At 37.5% G+C, this 25,376-nt stretch overlaps 2 protein-coding genes across 3 annotated transcripts; both read right to left on the minus strand.

Moving 5' to 3' along the window:
• Positions 1-15,055: 15,055 nt before the first annotated feature.
• On the minus strand, positions 15,056-19,467 carry LOC136227943 (uncharacterized). Of its 2 annotated transcripts, none has more exons than XM_066016744.1 (8): positions 19,294-19,467; positions 18,955-19,028; positions 18,203-18,345; positions 17,984-18,057; positions 17,775-17,883; positions 17,550-17,611; positions 16,308-16,422; positions 15,056-15,593 (listed from the first exon to the last, which is right to left on the minus strand). In XM_066016744.1, the coding sequence occupies exons 1-8, from the start codon at positions 19,459-19,461 to the stop codon at positions 15,442-15,444; spliced, it is 897 nt and encodes a 298-aa protein (XP_065872816.1). In that variant the 5' UTR covers positions 19,462-19,467; the 3' UTR covers positions 15,056-15,441. The 2 variants fall into 2 exon arrangements, with proteins under 2 accessions (XP_065872816.1, XP_065872817.1); XM_066016745.1 differs by having other exon boundaries at positions 15,058-15,593; positions 17,984-18,030.
• Positions 19,468-19,759: 292 nt separating this feature from the next.
• Positions 19,760-20,511, minus strand: LOC136226895 (uncharacterized). The gene has a single exon (XM_066015572.1). It carries the CDS (start codon positions 20,323-20,325, stop codon positions 19,861-19,863), a length of 465 nt encoding a protein of 154 aa, XP_065871644.1. The 5' UTR covers positions 20,326-20,511; the 3' UTR covers positions 19,760-19,860.
• Between the last annotated feature and the right edge of the window lie 4,865 nt (positions 20,512-25,376).

Below are 25,376 nucleotides of genomic sequence, written 5' to 3' on the forward strand. Positions count from 1 at the left end.
ATTACTCTATATTTCTTAGTCAAGAGAAAACTTAATGACACCCTGGAAGCAGAAGAAATCTATTGGAAGCATAGGGCTAAGGTCTTCTGGTTGACTGAGGGAGATAGAAATACACAGTTCTTCCATGCTAGCGTCAGAGCAAGGAGACAACATAATTCTATTGCATCGCTCATCAATGAGTTAGGGGAAGAGGTGGATAATCAGGGAGAGATGTTGGAGTTAGCACAATAATACTTCCAATCTGTTTTCTCTACATCAAACACGAATGGGGCCGAAACGGTTCAGGTTATTGACACAATGATTGATTCAGCTACAAATGATGCTCTCACGGCACCTTTTGAGATGGAGGAGTTTAAACAGGCCCTATTTTCTATGAGTCCGAACAAATCTCCTGGCCCTGATGGGCTAAACCCAGGATTTTTTCAAACCTTTGGGATACAATGGGTGTGGAATTGGGAGCGGCTTGTGCAAAATGGCTTAAAGACGGGAATTTCCTAATGGGGTCAATGATACGACAATTTTCCTTATTCCTAAAATTGACAACCCTAGAATGTTGAAGGATTTTCGTCCTATCTCCCTGTGCAATGTAATCTATAAGATAATTGCCAAGTCACTAGCAAATCGATTGAAGGGGGTCCTCCCTCAGATAATTGGAGAAACACAATCTGCTTTTGTCCCTGGAAGATCTATATTTGACAATGTACAGGTGGCCTTTGAAAATATCCACTTCATGAAAAGGCTGAACAGAGGAAAAGAAGGACAACCTGCCCTTAAGATTGACATCAGCAAGGCCTATGACAGGGTGGATTGGGATTTCTTGAAACTGGTAATGATTCGCATGGGATTTCATGAGACATGGATTAATTGGATGATGTTATGCATTACAACAGTGAAGTATAGGGTGGCTGTGAATGGAGAATGCACCGAGCAAATTGTCCCAGGCAGGGGGCTTAGACAGGGAGACCCGTTATCCCCTTACCTGTTTATTCTATGTGCAGAAGTCTTATCCAAGTTAATAAGAAAAGCAGAAGGTGAGGGACTAATATCAGGTTGCCGAATTTGCCGCAGGGCTCCGGCCATTACACATCTTTTCTTTGCTGATGATAGTTTTTTGTTCTTTGGAGCAACGACAGATGAAGCTAGAAAGGTGATGAGCATTTTGACCGAGTATGAGGTCGCTTCGGGACAGGCTGTGAATTTGAATAAATCTGGCATATTTTTTAAGTGCAAATGTGACTGAGGATGTGAAAGTTGAGATTCAAGGGCTGCTGGGGGTTAGCATTCCTCTAGACACGAGCCGATATCTAGGACTGCCTTCACTAATTGGACGTTCTAAACGTCGGATATTCATTTTCCTAGTTGATAGGCTGAGGAAGAAGTTTGGTGCTTGGGGGCTGAAATTCTTATCCCAGGCTGGGAAGGAGGTGTTGCTTAAGTCAGTGGCTCAGGCTCTGCCTACCTTCTGCATGAGTACGTTTCTTTTACCCTTATCTATATGTGATGAGATTTAAAAGCTAATGAATTCTTTTTGGTGGGGTATGAAACCTGGGGGGGAAAGAAATATCCATTGGTTCGATTGGGGAAAATTATGAATGCCAAAAGACCTAGGAGGAATGGGGTTCAAAGACTTACACATGTTTAATTTGGCAATGTTAGGAAAGCAGTGGAAACTTATAAAATACCCAAATAATATAGTAAGTAGAATGTTCAAAGCGAAATATTTTCCTAATGAAGACTTACTTTTCTCTAAATTAGGCAATAATCCTAGTATGGTTTGGAGAAGTATCTGGGGAGGCATTAGCATACTTAGAAAAGGGCTAAGATGGAAGGTAGGGAATGGAAGATCTATTAGAGTTTGGGAGGATGCATGGGTACCTAATCTAGATGATTTTTGTATAAACTCTTTTATGGTCCCTAGAATGGAGGATTTAAAGGTTGCTGATTTATTGCTTGAGAATGGTAGAGGGTGGGACTTGGATAGACTAAAGGGGTGCTTTAGTGAAGCTGAAGTGCATGTCATTAGTGATATTATCCTACCATTCAATGTTGGGGAGGATATGAGAATCTGGCACTGGTCTAAAGATGGGTTCTATAATGTGCGTTCGGGTTACCTGGCGGGAATGGGGATTGAATAGGGAAGCAGAGTGCAGGAGGGATGGAGAAGTCTATGGAAACTGTTGATTCCCCCGAAGCATAAACAGTTTATATGGCGGATATGTTCGAGGTGTTTACCAACTCGAGCTAGGTTGGCCTAAAGAAGAGTCACTATCACAGTTGAATGCCTGGTGTGTGTCGAGCAGGATGAAACAGATAACCATTTATTTGCGGGATGTTGTTTTGCAGGTGATATTTGGCGAATAACATGCACTAGAGATGGTCTAAAAAGCAAGATACCATCATCACCTAGTCCTAATATTCCATTTCCTTGAGATTTTTCTCACTCTGAAAGATACTATAAATACCAAAATTTGAGTTGCAAGTGTCAGACATATCTTACTTGCAAAAATGGAACTAGTCTTTGGACAACTCCTCAGCATCAGACCATAACATCAAAGTTGCCAAAAGCGCCATCGTCGCAGTTTCAACACGCAGGCGAAGTGGTCCAAAGGCAGGGGGCTTAGACAGGGAGACCCGTTATCCCCTTACCTGTTTATTCTATGTACAGAAGTCTTATCCAAGTTAATAAGAAAAGCAGAAGGTGAGGGACTAATATCAGGTTGCCGAATTTGCCGCAGGGCTCCGGCCATTACACATCTTTTCTTTGCTGATGATAGTTTTTTGTTCTTTGGAGCAACGACAGATGAAGCTAGAAAGGTGATGAGCATTTTGACCGAGTATGAGGTCGCTTCGGGACAGGCTGTGAATTTGAATAAATCTGGCATATTTTTTAAGTGCAAATGTGACTGAGGATGTGAAAGTTGAGATTCAAGGGCTGCTGGGGGTTAGCATTCCTCTAGACACGAGCCGATATCTAGGACTGCCTTCACTAATTGGACGTTCTAAACGTCGGATATTCATTTTCCTAGTTGATAGGCTGAGGAAGAAGTTTGGTGCTTGGGGGCTGAAATTCTTATCCCAGGCTGGGAAGGAGGTGTTGCTTAAGTCAGTGGCTCAGGCTCTGCCTACCTTCTGCATGAGTACGTTTCTTTTACCCTTATCTATATGTGATGAGATTTAAAAGCTAATGAATTCTTTTTGGTGGGGTATGAAACCTGGGGGGGAAAGAAATATCCATTGGTTCGATTGGGGAAAATTATGAATGCCAAAAGACCTAGGAGGAATGGGGTTCAAAGACTTACACATGTTTAATTTGGCAATGTTAGGAAAGCAGTGGAAACTTATAAAATACCCAAATAATATAGTAAGTAGAATGTTCAAAGCGAAATATTTTCCTAATGAAGACTTACTTTTCTCTAAATTAGGCAATAATCCTAGTATGGTTTGGAGAAGTATCTGGGGAGGCATTAGCATACTTAGAAAAGGGCTAAGATGGAAGGTAGGGAATGGAAGATCTATTAGAGTTTGGGAGGATGCATGGGTACCTAATCTAGATGATTTTTGTATAAACTCTTTTATGGTCCCTAGAATGGAGGATTTAAAGGTTGCTGATTTATTGCTTGAGAATGGTAGAGGGTGGGACTTGGATAGACTAAAGGGGTGCTTTAGTGAAGCTGAAGTGCATGTCATTAGTGATATTATCCTACCATTCAATGTTGGGGAGGATATGAGAATCTGGCACTGGTCTAAAGATGGGTTCTATAATGTGCGTTCGGGTTACCTGGCGGGAATGGGGATTGAATAGGGAAGCAGAGTGCAGGAGGGATGGAGAAGTCTATGGAAACTGTTGATTCCCCCGAAGCATAAACAGTTTATATGGCGGATATGTTCGAGGTGTTTACCAACTCGAGCTAGGTTGGCCTAAAGAAGAGTCACTATCACAGTTGAATGCCTGGTGTGTGTCGAGCAGGATGAAACAGATAACCATTTATTTGCGGGATGTTGTTTTGCAGGTGATATTTGGCGAATAACATGCACTAGAGATGGTCTAAAAAGCAAGATACCATCATCACCTAGTCCTAATATTCCATTTCCTTGAGATTTTTCTCACTCTGAAAGATACTATAAATACCAAAATTTGAGTTGCAAGTGTCAGACATATCTTACTTGCAAAAATGGAACTAGTCTTTGGACAACTCCTCAGCATCAGACCATAACATCAAAGTTGCCAAAAGCGCCATCGTCGCAGTTTCAACACGCAGGCGAAGTGGTCCAAAGGCAGGGGGCTTAGACAGGGAGACCCGTTATCCCCTTACCTGTTTATTCTATGTACAGAAGTCTTATCCAAGTTAATAAGAAAAGCAGAAGGTGAGGGACTAATATCAGGTTGCCGAATTTGCCGCAGGGCTCCGGCCATTACACATCTTTTCTTTGCTGATGATAGTTTTTTGTTCTTTGGAGCAACGACAGATGAAGCTAGAAAGGTGATGAGCATTTTGACCGAGTATGAGGTCGCTTCGGGACAGGCTGTGAATTTGAATAAATCTGGCATATTTTTTAAGTGCAAATGTGACTGAGGATGTGAAAGTTGAGATTCAAGGGCTGCTGGGGGTTAGCATTCCTCTAGACACGAGCCGATATCTAGGACTGCCTTCACTAATTGGACGTTCTAAACGTCGGATATTCATTTTCCTAGTTGATAGGCTGAGGAAGAAGTTTGGTGCTTGGGGGCTGAAATTCTTATCCCAGGCTGGGAAGGAGGTGTTGCTTAAGTCAGTGGCTCAGGCTCTGCCTACCTTCTGCATGAGTACGTTTCTTTTACCCTTATCTATATGTGATGAGATTTAAAAGCTAATGAATTCTTTTTGGTGGGGTATGAAACCTGGGGGGGAAAGAAATATCCATTGGTTCGATTGGGGAAAATTATGAATGCCAAAAGACCTAGGAGGAATGGGGTTCAAAGACTTACACATGTTTAATTTGGCAATGTTAGGAAAGCAGTGGAAACTTATAAAATACCCAAATAATATAGTAAGTAGAATGTTCAAAGCGAAATATTTTCCTAATGAAGACTTACTTTTCTCTAAATTAGGCAATAATCCTAGTATGGTTTGGAGAAGTATCTGGGGAGGCATTAGCATACTTAGAAAAGGGCTAAGATGGAAGGTAGGGAATGGAAGATCTATTAGAGTTTGGGAGGATGCATGGGTACCTAATCTAGATGATTTTTGTATAAACTCTTTTATGGTCCCTAGAATGGAGGATTTAAAGGTTGCTGATTTATTGCTTGAGAATGGTAGAGGGTGGGACTTGGATAGACTAAAGGGGTGCTTTAGTGAAGCTGAAGTGCATGTCATTAGTGATATTATCCTACCATTCAATGTTGGGGAGGATATGAGAATCTGGCACTGGTCTAAAGATGGGTTCTATAATGTGCGTTCGGGTTACCTGGCGGGAATGGGGATTGAATAGGGAAGCAGAGTGCAGGAGGGATGGAGAAGTCTATGGAAACTGTTGATTCCCCCGAAGCATAAACAGTTTATATGGCGGATATGTTCGAGGTGTTTACCAACTCGAGCTAGGTTGGCCTAAAGAAGAGTCACTATCACAGTTGAATGCCTGGTGTGTGTCGAGCAGGATGAAACAGATAACCATTTATTTGCGGGATGTTGTTTTGCAGGTGATATTTGGCGAATAACATGCACTAGAGATGGTCTAAAAAGCAAGATACCATCATCACCTAGTCCTAATATTCCATTTCCTTGAGATTTTTCTCACTCTGAAAGATACTATAAATACCAAAATTTGAGTTGCAAGTGTCAGACATATCTTACTTGCAAAAATGGAACTAGTCTTTGGACAACTCCTCAGCATCAGACCATAACATCAAAGTTGCCAAAAGCGCCATCGTCGCAGTTTCAACACGCAGGCGAAGTGGTCCAAAGGCAGGGGGCTTAGACAGGGAGACCCGTTATCCCCTTACCTGTTTATTCTATGTACAGAAGTCTTATCCAAGTTAATAAGAAAAGCAGAAGGTGAGGGACTAATATCAGGTTGCCGAATTTGCCGCAGGGCTCCGGCCATTACACATCTTTTCTTTGCTGATGATAGTTTTTTGTTCTTTGGAGCAACGACAGATGAAGCTAGAAAGGTGATGAGCATTTTGACCGAGTATGAGGTCGCTTCGGGACAGGCTGTGAATTTGAATAAATCTGGCATATTTTTTAAGTGCAAATGTGACTGAGGATGTGAAAGTTGAGATTCAAGGGCTGCTGGGGGTTAGCATTCCTCTAGACACGAGCCGATATCTAGGACTGCCTTCACTAATTGGACGTTCTAAACGTCGGATATTCATTTTCCTAGTTGATAGGCTGAGGAAGAAGTTTGGTGCTTGGGGGCTGAAATTCTTATCCCAGGCTGGGAAGGAGGTGTTGCTTAAGTCAGTGGCTCAGGCTCTGCCTACCTTCTGCATGAGTACGTTTCTTTTACCCTTATCTATATGTGATGAGATTTAAAAGCTAATGAATTCTTTTTGGTGGGGTATGAAACCTGGGGGGGAAAGAAATATCCATTGGTTCGATTGGGGAAAATTATGAATGCCAAAAGACCTAGGAGGAATGGGGTTCAAAGACTTACACATGTTTAATTTGGCAATGTTAGGAAAGCAGTGGAAACTTATAAAATACCCAAATAATATAGTAAGTAGAATGTTCAAAGCGAAATATTTTCCTAATGAAGACTTACTTTTCTCTAAATTAGGCAATAATCCTAGTATGGTTTGGAGAAGTATCTGGGGAGGCATTAGCATACTTAGAAAAGGGCTAAGATGGAAGGTAGGGAATGGAAGATCTATTAGAGTTTGGGAGGATGCATGGGTACCTAATCTAGATGATTTTTGTATAAACTCTTTTATGGTCCCTAGAATGGAGGATTTAAAGGTTGCTGATTTATTGCTTGAGAATGGTAGAGGGTGGGACTTGGATAGACTAAAGGGGTGCTTTAGTGAAGCTGAAGTGCATGTCATTAGTGATATTATCCTACCATTCAATGTTGGGGAGGATATGAGAATCTGGCACTGGTCTAAAGATGGGTTCTATAATGTGCGTTCGGGTTACCTGGCGGGAATGGGGATTGAATAGGGAAGCAGAGTGCAGGAGGGATGGAGAAGTCTATGGAAACTGTTGATTCCCCCGAAGCATAAACAGTTTATATGGCGGATATGTTCGAGGTGTTTACCAACTCGAGCTAGGTTGGCCTAAAGAAGAGTCACTATCACAGTTGAATGCCTGGTGTGTGTCGAGCAGGATGAAACAGATAACCATTTATTTGCGGGATGTTGTTTTGCAGGTGATATTTGGCGAATAACATGCACTAGAGATGGTCTAAAAAGCAAGATACCATCATCACCTAGTCCTAATATTCCATTTCCTTGAGATTTTTCTCACTCTGAAAGATACTATAAATACCAAAATTTGAGTTGCAAGTGTCAGACATATCTTACTTGCAAAAATGGAACTAGTCTTTGGACAACTCCTCAGCATCAGACCATAACATCAAAGTTGCCAAAAGCGCCATCGTCGCAGTTTCAACACGCAGGCGAAGTGGTCCAAAGGCAGGGGGCTTAGACAGGGAGACCCGTTATCCCCTTACCTGTTTATTCTATGTACAGAAGTCTTATCCAAGTTAATAAGAAAAGCAGAAGGTGAGGGACTAATATCAGGTTGCCGAATTTGCCGCAGGGCTCCGGCCATTACACATCTTTTCTTTGCTGATGATAGTTTTTTGTTCTTTGGAGCAACGACAGATGAAGCTAGAAAGGTGATGAGCATTTTGACCGAGTATGAGGTCGCTTCGGGACAGGCTGTGAATTTGAATAAATCTGGCATATTTTTTAAGTGCAAATGTGACTGAGGATGTGAAAGTTGAGATTCAAGGGCTGCTGGGGGTTAGCATTCCTCTAGACACGAGCCGATATCTAGGACTGCCTTCACTAATTGGACGTTCTAAACGTCGGATATTCATTTTCCTAGTTGATAGGCTGAGGAAGAAGTTTGGTGCTTGGGGGCTGAAATTCTTATCCCAGGCTGGGAAGGAGGTGTTGCTTAAGTCAGTGGCTCAGGCTCTGCCTACCTTCTGCATGAGTACGTTTCTTTTACCCTTATCTATATGTGATGAGATTTAAAAGCTAATGAATTCTTTTTGGTGGGGTATGAAACCTGGGGGGGAAAGAAATATCCATTGGTTCGATTGGGGAAAATTATGAATGCCAAAAGACCTAGGAGGAATGGGGTTCAAAGACTTACACATGTTTAATTTGGCAATGTTAGGAAAGCAGTGGAAACTTATAAAATACCCAAATAATATAGTAAGTAGAATGTTCAAAGCGAAATATTTTCCTAATGAAGACTTACTTTTCTCTAAATTAGGCAATAATCCTAGTATGGTTTGGAGAAGTATCTGGGGAGGCATTAGCATACTTAGAAAAGGGCTAAGATGGAAGGTAGGGAATGGAAGATCTATTAGAGTTTGGGAGGATGCATGGGTACCTAATCTAGATGATTTTTGTATAAACTCTTTTATGGTCCCTAGAATGGAGGATTTAAAGGTTGCTGATTTATTGCTTGAGAATGGTAGAGGGTGGGACTTGGATAGACTAAAGGGGTGCTTTAGTGAAGCTGAAGTGCATGTCATTAGTGATATTATCCTACCATTCAATGTTGGGGAGGATATGAGAATCTGGCACTGGTCTAAAGATGGGTTCTATAATGTGCGTTCGGGTTACCTGGCGGGAATGGGGATTGAATAGGGAAGCAGAGTGCAGGAGGGATGGAGAAGTCTATGGAAACTGTTGATTCCCCCGAAGCATAAACAGTTTATATGGCGGATATGTTCGAGGTGTTTACCAACTCGAGCTAGGTTGGCCTAAAGAAGAGTCACTATCACAGTTGAATGCCTGGTGTGTGTCGAGCAGGATGAAACAGATAACCATTTATTTGCGGGATGTTGTTTTGCAGGTGATATTTGGCGAATAACATGCACTAGAGATGGTCTAAAAAGCAAGATACCATCATCACCTAGTCCTAATATTCCATTTCCTTGAGATTTTTCTCACTCTGAAAGATACTATAAATACCAAAATTTGAGTTGCAAGTGTCAGACATATCTTACTTGCAAAAATGGAACTAGTCTTTGGACAACTCCTCAGCATCAGACCATAACATCAAAGTTGCCAAAAGCGCCATCGTCGCAGTTTCAACACGCAGGCGAAGTGGTCCAAAGGCAGGGGGCTTAGACAGGGAGACCCGTTATCCCCTTACCTGTTTATTCTATGTACAGAAGTCTTATCCAAGTTAATAAGAAAAGCAGAAGGTGAGGGACTAATATCAGGTTGCCGAATTTGCCGCAGGGCTCCGGCCATTACACATCTTTTCTTTGCTGATGATAGTTTTTTGTTCTTTGGAGCAACGACAGATGAAGCTAGAAAGGTGATGAGCATTTTGACCGAGTATGAGGTCGCTTCGGGACAGGCTGTGAATTTGAATAAATCTGGCATATTTTTTAAGTGCAAATGTGACTGAGGATGTGAAAGTTGAGATTCAAGGGCTGCTGGGGGTTAGCATTCCTCTAGACACGAGCCGATATCTAGGACTGCCTTCACTAATTGGACGTTCTAAACGTCGGATATTCATTTTCCTAGTTGATAGGCTGAGGAAGAAGTTTGGTGCTTGGGGGCTGAAATTCTTATCCCAGGCTGGGAAGGAGGTGTTGCTTAAGTCAGTGGCTCAGGCTCTGCCTACCTTCTGCATGAGTACGTTTCTTTTACCCTTATCTATATGTGATGAGATTTAAAAGCTAATGAATTCTTTTTGGTGGGGTATGAAACCTGGGGGGGAAAGAAATATCCATTGGTTCGATTGGGGAAAATTATGAATGCCAAAAGACCTAGGAGGAATGGGGTTCAAAGACTTACACATGTTTAATTTGGCAATGTTAGGAAAGCAGTGGAAACTTATAAAATACCCAAATAATATAGTAAGTAGAATGTTCAAAGCGAAATATTTTCCTAATGAAGACTTACTTTTCTCTAAATTAGGCAATAATCCTAGTATGGTTTGGAGAAGTATCTGGGGAGGCATTAGCATACTTAGAAAAGGGCTAAGATGGAAGGTAGGGAATGGAAGATCTATTAGAGTTTGGGAGGATGCATGGGTACCTAATCTAGATGATTTTTGTATAAACTCTTTTATGGTCCCTAGAATGGAGGATTTAAAGGTTGCTGATTTATTGCTTGAGAATGGTAGAGGGTGGGACTTGGATAGACTAAAGGGGTGCTTTAGTGAAGCTGAAGTGCATGTCATTAGTGATATTATCCTACCATTCAATGTTGGGGAGGATATGAGAATCTGGCACTGGTCTAAAGATGGGTTCTATAATGTGCGTTCGGGTTACCTGGCGGGAATGGGGATTGAATAGGGAAGCAGAGTGCAGGAGGGATGGAGAAGTCTATGGAAACTGTTGATTCCCCCGAAGCATAAACAGTTTATATGGCGGATATGTTCGAGGTGTTTACCAACTCGAGCTAGGTTGGCCTAAAGAAGAGTCACTATCACAGTTGAATGCCTGGTGTGTGTCGAGCAGGATGAAACAGATAACCATTTATTTGCGGGATGTTGTTTTGCAGGTGATATTTGGCGAATAGCTGGAATTTCAGCTCCACAAGTGGGCGATCTGAACTTTGCTGATTGGCTATTAAAAGAGATTTGTGGTTCGAATCAGGATACCATTGTCCGGATTTGCTGTGCGCTAAAGACAATTTGGGATCACAGAAACAGAGTGTTGTCGCAAATGATTTGGTGGCCGACGGACACTAGTTGACGGATAGGATTGGACGAGGTTCGTGACTGGAGGGCCTATCACCAAGGTATGCAGCCAAGAGACGGCAGACAACCGGATCAGCAAACCCGTGACACCATTACTGGGATGCAACTTGACGACGGATCCCAGCAACCGGTTCAGAAAGGCCTTGTTGAACTCGCGGTGTCCTTACCTTGCAGCACTATAGAGCGACGGCAGCAGCAGCATCATAACAGCGGAATGACAGCGCCAGATCCCGGAACATCGTCGGCAGGTGCAATGAACGACGCGGAACAGCAGCGCCAGATCCTGAAACACCGTCGACCCCGGCCGAACAGCAGCGATATATCCCACATAGCAGCACCCCCCCTATAGCAGACTCCCGATACGTACATTGGCTAATCAGAAATGGAAGCCACCTGATTCCGGTTCAGTTAAGTGTAATATTCACGGAGCCATCTTCAAGGAATTGGGGAGCAGCGGTATGGGAGCAGTAATTAGAGATGAAGTGGGAACATTCCTATTTTGTAGTAGCAGCTTTATCCCAGGTACAAAGGGGCCACGAGTAATCGAAGCACTGGCTATTCGCACTAGCATGATTTGGCTCGCTACTATGAGATACAGGAATGTTGAATTCGAATTTGATGCTAAGATGGTTGTTGATGCAATTCATTCTGAAAAACAGGATATCTCTGAGTTTGGATCGCTTATTCATGATTGTCGAGCTATTTTACGATCCAACTCTTCTTTTAAATTGTCTTCTCGTTTAGCGAACAGGGCGGCACATTTGGTAGCTAGGCAATCATGTTCCAATGCTAGCGATTTTTTGTCAACTGTGGTACCAGATTGGTTATCAAACGTTATTGTTGAGGATGTCAATCCGAATTATATATGAAATTCTTTCTTCAGGTTAAAAAAAAAAAAAAAAAAAAAAAGACTTAGGCTTGGAAAAATTGTATGTATTTAGTCCTCATCTTTTTAATATATTTTTATTGTTGCTTAAGTTATTCATATTCTGAACTCTCAATACATTAAAATTTTACTTGCTGGAAAAGTTAGCTGTACAGTTAAAAGAGTATTACTCATTTCATTTTAAATGAAATTTACTGTTTTTACAATTCGAAATGAGATTTTATGATTTTCTTAGTGGACATATAAAATGCTAGCTTTTGAACTGTTAAAATGTAATTTCAAATGTTGATAAAATGAATAACATTCTTTTTAACCCACCTTTATATTATATTTAACTTTCATGATAACCAAATTAAAGCCTTAATATTTACAATCATAATTGAAATATTGACAAATTAATTAATAATAATAAAAAATTCAAGATCTCAAGATATTTTTTCTTAATAAAGGAGTAAATTACACACATTGCCACTGAAATTTAGTCATTTTTACGATACTTCAAAATGTAACATAAACGTTACTCAACTTTATATTTCTAATATTATGATCACCATACTTTAACTAAAGCCTCAAAATGACAATTAACGGTCTCAAAATGAAATATTCAAAAAGTAGAGTTGTTAAAATGACATTTACCATAAAACGACATTTTTTTTTCCAAAATCACTAATTCTAGAGTTTTCTGTCTCTAAAATATTGCTTCCTCTTCTAATCAAACAACACATAAATAACCTCAAAACGAAAATTTTGAAAAATTAAAGTTGCTTAGCAGATCATTAATTCTTGGTCATAACATTAAATATATAAAAAGTGATTTTTATATTACGTCTTTTAAGTTTAATGACTATACCTTGAAAATATGCAATGTTCAGTGTCCATAGATGTAATTTACCCCTTAATAAAGGGTCCGAATTAGATAAAGAATTGGGATATAAAAAAGTCAACTGATAAACAAATAAGCCCAAACAAACATGACATATTGTTACAAGAATTTTTGACATGAAAACTTTAGTTTTAAATTGAATAATTTTATAGTACATTTTTAATATCATATCCATTGAATTTCAATTAAGCCTCAAAATAACTATGGACAGCCTCAAAATGGAGTCATCCAAGAATTAAAAATGTTTAAAACCACATTTACCATTCGAAACATGTTTTTTATTTTTCAAAAATTATCATTTATGGAACTTTATCTGTCTAAACATTTATTTTCTTTTTTCTAATCAAACAATGACTTTAAAACGAAAACGTTTGAAAAATTAAAACTGCTTAAACTATCATCAACTCTTAGAAATTTTTGCTTTAAAGTCATCAACGTGTGGGGGTATTTAGATAGAAATAAAAGAAATGATTTAAACCATAAACAACAAGTCTATATATATGTTTTAGTAACCAATAATCTAAAAAAAAAAAAAAAAAAAAGTAACCAATAATCTATTTATTTGATAATAACCTCACTAATTAAAAACATTAATTTTTTTTTACCCCACTTAATTTGAATTAATATAATAATCCATTTTTACACTCTTAATAATTATATATATATATATATATATATATATTCTTTTTTTTTTTTTGAAGAACTTAATAATTATAGTTTTTTTTTTTTTTTTTTTTTGATAAAAATGCATACATCATTTTATAGATACGAAAACATCAAGTACAACAAGAAAAGTAAATAATTATGGTTAAAGAAGTCATTTTCTTGAAACAGACTCTACTACATTTGCTTAAGCTACTGCCCAAATGTGAACCCAAATTTTTATGCTTTCATTTGACTTCTCATTTTCAACATTTCTTATTTTGCTTTCCTACTTAATTACACTCATACTCCTCAAACTATCAAAACATAGAACAAAGTTGCCATTAAAACTTCACCTCTTAACCAAAAACACCCTTATCGTATTTTTTTATCTTGTCCTTTTAAATCAACAAACCTATACTTTTTTGACATGCAAGAAGAAAAATTTAATGTTTTTCCTTTTTCTATTTCTCGTGTGGTTAAAAATTGTTGACATGGCACTCACGTACCATCTCCGAAAAATGGGTTAGCTGATTTCTGATCAAAAGGGAAATTGAAAAAAAAAGTCAAACAGTAAAAGTTTTTTTGAATAACCAAAGTAAGGAGTTGTGACAATTTTATTCAATTTATAATAATTGGAGGGTCATGAGTGTAATTAACCCGTTATTAGCGAGTAACTGAATATTTTAAGAAGATTTATCAAAGTTTAGCTTTGAATTGTCTAATTAGCAAGATTTGAAAAACTTTACACTATCAGTATTTCATATTTATTTGGTTTTTGCAATTTGTCAACAAAATTGATGATTATTTTGATTATCTACTAATTTTAAATTCCATGAGACACATCCAGATAAAGAAAAAAATATTAGAATTCTTTGCTGGCATTGACATGTAGATTTGATCAGCATATACCACACAAAAATTATGGGCTTTAAACTTCATTTCTCCAAATCCACAGATATAAATTGGATCATATACATGAATATCATAATCAAGTACAAAATTACAACTTCATTCAAAAACGTACAAAATTACAACTAAATCATATCATCAAATTTAATTCTAATATGTCATTATTATCTATATATTATGATTTTACACCATAATTTAAAATTCTAAAATCCAATTCATAAATCATAAACCCTAGAAAATACATTCTAGACTTCTAATTTATAAATTATAATGCTTAAAATATATTAAAAGTACTAATAGTTTGACAGAATCCAAAACTATGACTTGACATAGTTGTAAATAGTTTTTTAAAAGATGAATTTTTGTGTAATTTTCCCATATAAATTTGGCTACATCGTATACTTTTATTTTATCCATTTCACTGACCTATTTAACCTCTAATTTCGTTAAAAAAATTATAGATTTTTATTGATTTGAGCTTTGATGTTATAATGTTATAATGATATAACGTTCAAGGATTTTCAAGTCAAGGACTGAAGTTTAGAGAATATAATGTTAGTAGCGCAATAATTATAATTCAGGGCTAAAAAGAGGTCATGCTTTTTAAATCATTTCCATTACTGAAAAATTGAATTAAGTAACATGGCAAAAAAAATTGATATAGAATTTTAGGTTCAAAAGCCATAGTTTTGTTTTATCTTTCTATCACTCACACATTGTGTGCCTATCTTACACGTCGTGTAAGTGGCCTTTGGCCTGAGAACCTATACAGTTCACACAGAGTGTGAACTGTTTTTTCTGAACTTTATTTTAAATTTACTCTATACTTTTATTTAAATAAAGCTTAAAAATAAATTTTTATTTTCACAACAATTACAATATCTGAGGAGGATTGTCAAATTCAAATCAAGAAGACGGAGTCAAAAGGAGCAGCATCAGACTGCCAGCTCGTCAAGCTGACCTTATGAGTATTATAAATGAATTTCGGGTGAGAGAAACTGATGTTACTAATTTCAGTAATAAACTAATATTAGACACAACTCTTCTAATGGTTGGTCACAACTTTTTTTTGCAAAAGTAACAAGCAATAACATGCACTAGAGATGGTCTAAAAAGCAAGATACCATCATCACCTAGTCCTAATATTCCATTTCCTTGAGATTTTTCTCACTCTGAAAGATACTATAAATACCAAAATCTGAGTTGCAAGTGTCAGACATATCTTACTTGCAAAAATGGAACTAGTCTTTGGACAACTCCTCAGCATCAGACCATAACATCAAAGTTGCCAAAAGCGCCATCGTCGCAGTTTCAACACGCAGGCGAAGTGGTCCTAGACCGACAGCTGTAGCACCGGCTTCAATCATCATAGCCGCCTCTCTCTCTGTGAAGTCTGAGAAAGTGCACCGACATAAAGGTCTTGGTTACATTTAAGATTTGCCGCAGTAAACTATAGAATAACTAGTTTGGAACACAACATCATATATTAATGTTGACGATTTCAACAAATTTAAACCATTTAATAAGCTTTTTATGTTGCTTCCACTAAATCAGAATTTGACATGATTCTAACATGAAATATCGTAAAACGCGAGGGTGCTAAAATTTTGGGCAATCTATACATTCCGCCTATGAAATACACGTAAAACAAGGAGAAGGATCAAGATGTCGGACATGTGCTGTTCTGCCCATGGTAATGACCATAGAGAGGAAGATGAAATTTGAACATGAAAAACATCTACATTCCACAGAATGACCGAAGTTCACTTGTATATGGTCATGATTATAACTAAACGAGCAGATGAAGGTTGTCTCCTTCGGTTGTCGTTCTGATATGAATAATATAGCAAAGAAGTTCCAACGTTGAGTAATATTGGTAGAAAGCTATCAAAGAGGAAGATAAAAATAAAAAAAAAAAAAAAAAAAAAAAAAAAAAGAAGAACAACCCAATAAGATTTAAGGCAAATCTTAAATACCAAAATGGCCTAAAAGCGGAAATGGTAATTCATTAAAGTCGGTTACACATTCCGAGCGTAATAATCTAGTAAGGAAACAATAGAAGCAGAGAAAAATTACTAGGATTTCGGTAATAAAGATGTTTACTGACCTCCTTCTGGTCCAACAATTATTAGTCCGCTCGATTCTTTTCTTGATGTAGACAATATACTAACCACCGGAGCAGCTTCTGCTGCTGCCAGAAAAGATAGCTTTGACTGGTCAATCTATATAGCAATAAACAAGAGCCAGAATTTCAACATATTATCGTCTTGATGATTCAGGAAGGGAAAAAAAACAGTGACGACTCATGTATTGCATGATTAGACCTGAGCGTGGACTTAAGCCCAGCTGACTAGATAGTCTACCGTGCATTCATTTTTGGTGCATCGGAATATATAATGAGACGCAAGACATGGTTAGCTCTTCCTTCGAACAACACCTTATTCCACCTAACAGGACTTAAACTTGAGACTTCTTGATGGGAATCCCAAATCTTTAATGTTACGGTGTCTCCCCAAAGATAATCTGTACTAGCCACTAATTAAGGATTATATACCACGTTTGTGTGAACTTTCCAAGATAAATGATCAGCAATTAATTGGCTCTTTCTATGTTTATTTCATCTATCCAAATCTAGCTGCTAACACAACTTAAAAACATATTTTTATGAAATTCTAGTCATTAAGTTGAGAGGTCAAAACTGGCGAGTAGCCAAACAACACAATGGAGAAATAAGAAATTAGTAACTGTTTCTGAATGTATTGAATAGAAACGAGTAACAGAGGTCCAAACCGGTAACACTATGATAAATAAGAAAGCAAAATACAGAAAACAATTGATACAGAGATAAGCCCTATTGATCATTCCTTTCTCCAAGCCGAGCGCTTCTACCCAAAATGAGTAGATCCCGAAAAGCTTACCCTCATCACAGTACTACCTCCAATAAAACTAATTTCCAGCTCATACACATTCCAAATTCTAAGTCCATGAGACAATTGCCCAATTACTGGCCCTCAATCATTCTCTCTCTATCATATTAACTCGCCATCAAAAACTCTAGACCTCTTCGCACGTTTTGAGGATTTTCCTTTCAATTAAACATTCAACAAGACACTTAAATGCCTGGACTTCCCTGCTCTATAAAATTCCTATAATAGATCCTTACATTGTAGCTACAAAGTACCTACTCATTTGCTGTCAAACATAGACGACTAGTCGCCCCAAAACAAGGAATAACATTCCTCAAATGATCCCTTATATCTCTAGTTTAAAGACCATAAAGCTCATAAAGACAACACAAGCAAGATAAGTTGCGAAGTTAAGGGTAAAAAAGCAGGGAAAAACAACTCACAAGAGGTAAAAGTTTATCAACTTTGGTAGGAGGGTTTAGAGTCATTTCATGTAGCCGTTGACCTAGTACAGAGTTCCGCGCAAAACAAATGAAAATTAAATTAGACTCAAAAGAATAAACTCAGTTCATAAGCCACATATGAACTGATGATAATTCAATACTAGAATCATTTAACATAATGAAGTTAAATTGTCCATAAAGAACATCACTAGCTGAATTGTTTACATTGTTTAGTTGCTGCGAAAACAACACGCTGCAATCTATCCACTCGGTTTTCTGATATTGCTGGGGAGCGTTCTGTAAGTAGAGGGGTCACACTATGAGCACCCAACTCCTAGAAAAGAAAACCAGTGGCCAAGAAATTCCTGAGAAATGGGAATAATAATAGTTCAATTTCAAACAAGAAAACGTTCATATTTGAATTTAGGACATACGGTGCACTTCTCGACAAGCCAATCAGCTCGACCACCTTTTAAGGTACCTAAAAAGGAACAGGTTTGAGCACATGCTAACAAAGCGACAAGATTTAATTATTCCCAAAAATTTTACAGACAAACATACTGAAACTTGCCAAATGCTGCGAACACGTGCTAACAAAGCGACAAGATCTAATTATTCCGATAATTTTTACAGACAAACTTACTGAAACTTACCAAATGCTGCGAACACGTGCCACTTTGCTGTCTGAGGAAGAACTAACTTGGGATCTTCGCCTGCCACAAAATCACATCCAGTGCGATCGATCCTGTCAATGCTCCCTTCTACTAGACCTCCTTTCCCATTGAAGAGTTCTACCCTTAGCATTTCATTATACGGAAATTTATATTTCGATCAAATGCATACAAAATTTCTTTTGGAACTATATGCAACAATAGAAATCCCTAATACTTCCACGACTTTCCTTTTCGATAAATATGAAAACTCAACAAACATCCAAATTTAAACTCTCATTGTAGAAACTAAATCAACATCATCTACCAAGCCTACTACAATTACTTCTTCAAAATCATTATGGTACAATGAAACAGGACATAAAACTCATCTTTCCAACATTCAGAACTTTTACAATAAAAATATACCTAAAAACGAAATGAGTATTTAGGGTAACTTCGAGACGCGACAAGCAAACTTAACTATGCAATTATGGAAGTATAATCACAAGTCCTACAGCTTGTTTTCTTATGTCCGATACTGTATCACCAACCTAATGAAAAATTCAATCTCTTCCTATTCGAAGCGCTATAGAACTCGAAACATTTACAAAACAATGAAGAAGAATGTCTGTATGAAACATAGCACTTATAAGTTATAACATATTGGATGTAAAGAACACAAAAACTGCATAGTATTTCATCAATTTATGTGTAGAAAAATAGAATTCAAAAGCAAGAATTACGAAGAATACCTATCATTCGTGCTCAATCTTAAAACTTTGCTCATATGCCAGAATTCATCACCTTGTACACGGACAACACCACCCTGTATCATCATGAAAATTCATAAGAAACCCATAAAATTAAAATGTCTACAACATATCTTGCAGCACAAAACCCCTAACCCTATGTTGCTGAGACCTAAAATACCGCCATAGCTGCAATGGCCGGAAGTTATACAGCTCTCCAAATAAAAAACCCAATTCATCTTTTATGGCAGGAAACAGAAAACGCCCATTACAAGAACTGGGATTCTCAATTAATTTTAATTGATTACGTAATCTGAAAGGTTCAGTGAGAAACATGCATACTTTGGAAGAAGGAAGCACTTCGGAGAAGAAGCGAGGTAGGCCACCACGGGATTGGTCTGAGTAATCTGATGAAGATGAAAATGCACGGAGATTGAACGATTTCACCCATTGACGAGTAAACAATTGGGGAAAACGAGGTCGAATCGGTATTAAACCTTGCATTTGCATTTCCCGGATTCTTCGTCTTCGTCTCTTTATGATTTTTATAAATAGAAACCCTTTTTGCTCAAAACTACATGTCGTATCTCATACATTAACAAAGAAAGTTAATTGCCTGTGAAGTGTTTGATAAAATGCCCTAATCAAGAGAATTGGTTTTGCTTAGCGTTCAAATTGGGGTCTGAAGATCGATTTATTCAATTTTTAATCAATGCATTAGGGTTTCATTATTCAATTTTTAAGCTCAAAATCACTGATTCATAATAAAATCATAACATTCAACATACAATGAGAACAAGAAAACATGTTCTGATCAACAAAAGCATCTGCCTTTCATCTTCTAAAAACAAAACCCTAAACATGAATCTGCAGAATGGGGGAAATTTTTGAAGAATCCTAAACAAAACCCTAACTTTCTTCATCATCATCATCATCATGAACTTTCCTCCCATCTCCTTCAAACCCACCAGCCAAGTCACAAACTCTATTCCAAAACTCAACTGGAACAGGCACAACAGATAATCTAGGTTGCCTAAACAGATTAAAAACCTTCAACCCTTCATTAGTTTTCATCTCTTTCAAGTCCACAGGCCTCCTCATTTCCCCTACAGCCTTAACATCCACAATTACTTCATACTCTCCCTCTGAGTACCACTCTTTGATCACAGTCACAACACCGACGATTCGCCGGGCACTAGCACCAGAATGGTAGAAGAAGCAGAGGTCATTGATCTTCATGGCTTTGAGACTTTTCTGAGCTTGCTTGTTTCTAACCCCATCCCATTTGGTTACCCCTCCATTGGCAGCTTGATCATCCCATGACCACTCTGTTGGTTCAGTTTTCAGAAGCCAAAATTGTCTTTCTTTCACCATTGTGAGGTTTTCTTGGTTTGTTTGGAGAAGAATTGAGTGGAGTTTCTGTGTGAGGTTTTCTTGTCATAAATAGGTTCTGCAGGGTGAGGTTAGATTCCTATTGGCGGGAACCTTTGAGTTTGCCGCCATTGAGGATAAGAACATTGGCTGCTCACGTTCTCAGCGTGTCCAAGGAAATCTCTAATTGGCTTAATACGGAACTTGTACAGCAAATTTGATTCGCTAAGTGTGAACTTTGCTAACTGAACTTTCAAAATAACCTAAATTAGCCTCTAAACTTTGCGTGTAAAATGAAATCAATTAATCACTTGTAAGTTAAGTACGGAAGATGTATTGCACGCGTCTTAAAAAATATAAAACGATCAATGTCGGGGTATGTGGTTCTAACATTAGCAAAGACAAGTTTTATAATTGAACAAATAAGAACTTCATTTTACAATACATCTTCGGCATATGCAACACATCTTCGGTATGTAGCTTACTTTTTTTTTACAACTGAATGATTAATTGATTACATTTTACAGAAAGTTCACGAGACTAACTAAACATTTATCCAAGTTGAGGGGGATATCGGGATATGTTGAACGTTCAGGTTAATAACCTTTTTGGATAAGTTCAGTAGGCGTATTAAATATGCTTAAGTAATTCTAGAGGCTTCACATAAATTAAAAAATTCAATTAATATAGAATCAATTTACATTGGTTAACTTAAACAAAATTCTCTTATATAATGGTCGGAGAATAAACCTTGAAATGTTCAAGAACACATTGATACATTAAAAACCAAGATGAAAATGCAATGATTGAACCGAAAAGCTAAACTATGAATTCTTAGAAAACTAAAACGAATTGTATTTTGAAAAAAAAAAATACTTTCTAAAACTACTTATATAATGGAACTGATAGAATAATACTTTACATACTATTTTTTTTGTTACTAAAATTACTATTCCCTCCGGTTTATATTATTTATCACATTCTACCAAATTACACGTATTAAGAAAAGTGAATTGCTATTAATCACATCCCTTTTACTTTTTTTTTTTTTGATTGAAAATGAGGAGGGGGGACTACGGGACAGAACATCCCAGCTAGGCTGGCACCCCCTGCGGACCGAAGACCCACGACCCAGTATTATTAATAAGAAAGAAAAAATACAAGAAGAGTAAACAACGAAAAGGAGATAGTCTATTTGAACCGAAACACAGTTCGATTGCAAATGTTCTCAAAAAGCAAAGGTAAACAGACAGGGGGCGGCGAATCCCACCATTGATTCGATGTGCTTGTTCTTCCCAGCGCTGCCAGACAGTCCGCAACCTTGTTACCTTCACGGAAAACATGCGAAATTACAACCTGCATCTGAGCCATGATCTCACAGCAAGAATCCCATTCCCGCAATAGAATCCAAGGGATCCTGCCACTTCGCTTGCGCAGTGTCGCGACGACAAACTCTGAATCACTTTCAAGCCACAGACGGAGCCAACCTTTCTCAAAAGCCCATTTAACTGCTTTTATTGCCGCTTTCAATTCAGCTACGAATGAATGAGTTAGCTCCTTAGATGAGGAGAATGCCCCAAGGAATGCTCCTTTGCTATCTCTGAAGACCCCTCCGCATCCTCCAGATTCAGAAGTCACAGAAGCATCTGTATTTGCTTTGATCCAACCGCACGGCGGTTTCTGCCAGATTACAGGGATAATTCATGGAGCTCGGGGAGGGCGCGGTGGTATGTGTAATGCCGATAGTATATTCCTTCCAACTGTTGAATTCCAAACCGGACCCGTGTGCAGCGTGTTGGCTTGCCTGATAAGAGGCCATAGTTGACGCAGTGCCACATGACTGTTTGGTACTGCTTCATCAAAGATGCAAGCGTTTCTGGTCTTCCACGTAATCCAAACGACGTGAACCACAACGCTCAGCCATAGCGCAGTAAGTTGCGGGCTGAAAGCTAGTTGCAAAGCTGATGCTAGAAACTCCGGCAGGTTATCTGATTCGGGCAGTCGCCTCCCAAAGTGTTGGGGTTTAGTGTCCTATAGACAATTGTTCTAGGATACAAACTTAATGTAAATGAAGTGTTCTTTATATCATTTGTCTTAATGAGATATATGTTTTATAACTATATAAAGGCAATCCCTTTTAAGCACTAAATAAAGTCTAATAAAAGGAAATCCGTAAGTTTGTTTAAAGTGATCATAAAGTGTTCATACAAGCATGAAGTGAGACTAAACTTTATGATAAACTAATAAACTTAAAACCATCCCAAGTCAAGTGATATGCCCAGGATTGACATATCACTGTTGAGACTTGCATGTAACAATGTCTTCTGTCCAACAGAAAGCTGATCTCACAAGCTTCATATATATAGATATCTGGACAGTTACGTGGATCCAATGAAAGGGAGTTCATTAGGATTGGGGATCCGATTTGAGATAACAGGATGGGTAGATTCATCCTTGTCACCTGTTCATCTCATTGGTATTAATAGGTATAACTAATCCTCAGACTCAAAGGAATGTTAATTGGTCATTCTGAATTACTGAATATGAGACTTTGATCATGTTGTAACACGATCCTTAATAGAGATGACTCTGGGGTGTGAACAGCAAAGGTTGGGTGTCACATGAGGTAATTTCAGGATAGTTATACATTGGATGAGCATTTATCACTCCCGATGAATGGGAGATACATCCAAGGATCGCTTGTGGAAGACTCGACTCTAAATCCTTGCAAGGTGATAGCTTAAGACTTGAAATACAGATTTCACTTAACCTATCTATTTGAGTTGACTCGGCCTGTACAAGTAAAACGAACGTCTCGCTATATGTGACTTGACATCATCCATAGTCATAAGATTCAGTTCAAGGATGTAGTTGATAAAGGATCGAATTATACTGTAACTAATACGGAAAGGTTAACGACAGAATCAACCTGTCTTCTTATGGCTCTGGGGGAATGATTACGGACTTGCTAATCACATACTCTGTACATCATTCCGTTATGCAAAGATTAAATATAATTCTTTGAAAATTAATTTAATAGTTGCATACGGCTAGAAGTAATAGGAACCTAATGGGTCACACATAAGACTTGAAACCTAAAAGAGAGATAGATGTTAATTAATTGATGGAAGCCCAATTGAGCCCAATAAGGCCCATGGACCATAAGGGGGGGTCGAAATTCATGTATAATACATGAATGATTAATTTGATTTTAATCAATCCTAATTAGATTAGGATTATGAATTAAATTAATTAAAAGCTAAATAAGTTATGAGTTTTAATTAGATTATAATACTCCTATTATTATCCAATAAGGTTATTATTATTATCCTTAATATATTAGATATATAATGAGATAATAATTAGGAATTCTATTCCGAATTGAATTCCTATTCAGTAACCTAATTCTATCTAACTAGGGATTAGATACAAGAGATTATAAATACCCCCTATATAGGAATTTCGGCAAACACATACAAAAGGCTAAACCTAAATGATTTTCGAAATCCATCCCTAAGAGCAAGAGAGAGAATTTTGACCCCCAGTTTGAGGACGAGATTTTCCACGGCTTCCTTCCGATCAATTGATTTCATCTATTTCTTTTACCATTGATCTTGTGTTGATTAATTAGAGGCAATCTATTTTGGTTGCTACTCAACGGTTGATTCTAACTTAATCTTCCTGTGTTTTATTTTGTGCTTGGGAACTCGGAGAAGAGTTGTGGGCACTTCATTAACAACGGTAGATTGATCATCAAAAGGTAATTCTTCTTATCCCTCTTTATATGAAATAACGATTAACGGATCCTAGGATTAATGGAAATAGGTTAAAAAATTTATATTTCCGCTGCTATACCTTAGCCTAATTTCCAACAGTGGTATCAGAGCCATCGTTAAATCCGTTATTTCATATATGAAAATTTAGAAGTTTTTCAATAGGATTGAATAAATATTTATAGTTAGGATTAATTAACAAATTGTTTTGATTAATTAATTCTAAAGATAAATAAGTTTTAATTAATTGTTAATTAAAATAGATTATGCGTATGTTCCTAATTATTTTGGTTGATAATCATCATAATAAAAATCTATTAGTTTTATAGTTAGGTTGATAAAATCAGTTTTATTAATTCTAAAGATAAAACGGAAATCTATAGTAGTTTTTCCTATTTTCTGAAATCGTTTTAAAACCGTTTTAAAACTGATATATGTATATTTAAAATTATTTTAAAAAAAATAAATACGACAGCGGCTCGGATCGTGCCTCGCGGCGCGACCAGCCACTGTCGCGCGGCTGCTGCCTCACGGCAGCAGCCGCGTGCGGCGTCTGGGCCGCCGCTGCGGCAAGGCAGCGACGTTTCAGCCGCCAGAGGGCTGCTGCCAAACGGCAGCAGCCCGACCCCGGGCCCCGGCCCGAAACCCACTTAATTTTAATTAGTTAAAATTAGTTTTAAATGTATTTTAAATATATATGTTTCGGAAATTGATAGTTTTCTGTTTTGATTATCGAATGAAAATTTGTTTAAAAGTTTGTTTTACCAATTTGTAAATCAAAATGTTAAATGAATTGAAATCAAAATAATTGGGACGTGCATAATTGACGTTTTGTATAGTTATATTAATCTAAGGATTAATATAAAGATACGAAACTATTAGAAGTAAAATTGGATGAAAGTTAATTTAATAAGTTAATGTGATTAACCTAAATATTACATAAAATAGTTATGTAATCAACCAATTAAATTTATTTAATTGAGTCTATGCATGTTTGGAGTTATGGACATATTTGGACCCTCTTTTAGTCTTTTGGTATTTTTGAAATAGGGTCTGCGAGTCCTACCTTTCTACTATCTATTGTAATTTCTCCTCTCATCTAATTTCCTTCAATTCAATTGAAGTTTTCTTTAGTAGTATAGAAATTAATATGTAATTTCAAAGCGCTATGGAGAAGACAGAGGACCTAAAGAGAAATATGTAATAGTTAGTATTTCCTTAGGTTTGCCCTTTTATTCCGTCTCTGGCTCGACGGAATAATTTGGATGATATGTCCATAAC

The sequence above is a fragment of the Euphorbia lathyris genome, chromosome 4, assembly GCF_963576675.1.
Source record: "Euphorbia lathyris chromosome 4, ddEupLath1.1, whole genome shotgun sequence".
Lineage (NCBI taxonomy): Eukaryota > Viridiplantae > Streptophyta > Magnoliopsida > Malpighiales > Euphorbiaceae > Euphorbia > Euphorbia lathyris.

What these genes read in the sequence shown, in the direction of transcription:
- LOC136227943 (XM_066016744.1), bottom strand. Translation starts at nt 19,461, where the DNA reads ATGCAAATGCAAGGTTTAATACCGATTCGACCTCGTTTTCCCCAATTG. An exon ending in AAGTGCTTCCTTCTTCCAAA is followed by an intron (nt 19,029 to 19,293) that starts GTATGCATGTTT and finishes ATGATGATACAG; the next exon opens with GGTGGTGTTGTCCGTGTACA. An exon ending in AGATTGAGCACGAATGATAG is followed by an intron (nt 18,346 to 18,954) that starts GTATTCTTCGTA and finishes TGAAATGCTAAG; the next exon opens with GGTAGAACTCTTCAATGGGA.
- LOC136226895 (XM_066015572.1), bottom strand. Translation starts at nt 20,325, where the DNA reads ATGGTGAAAGAAAGACAATTTTGGCTTCTGAAAACTGAACCAACAGAG.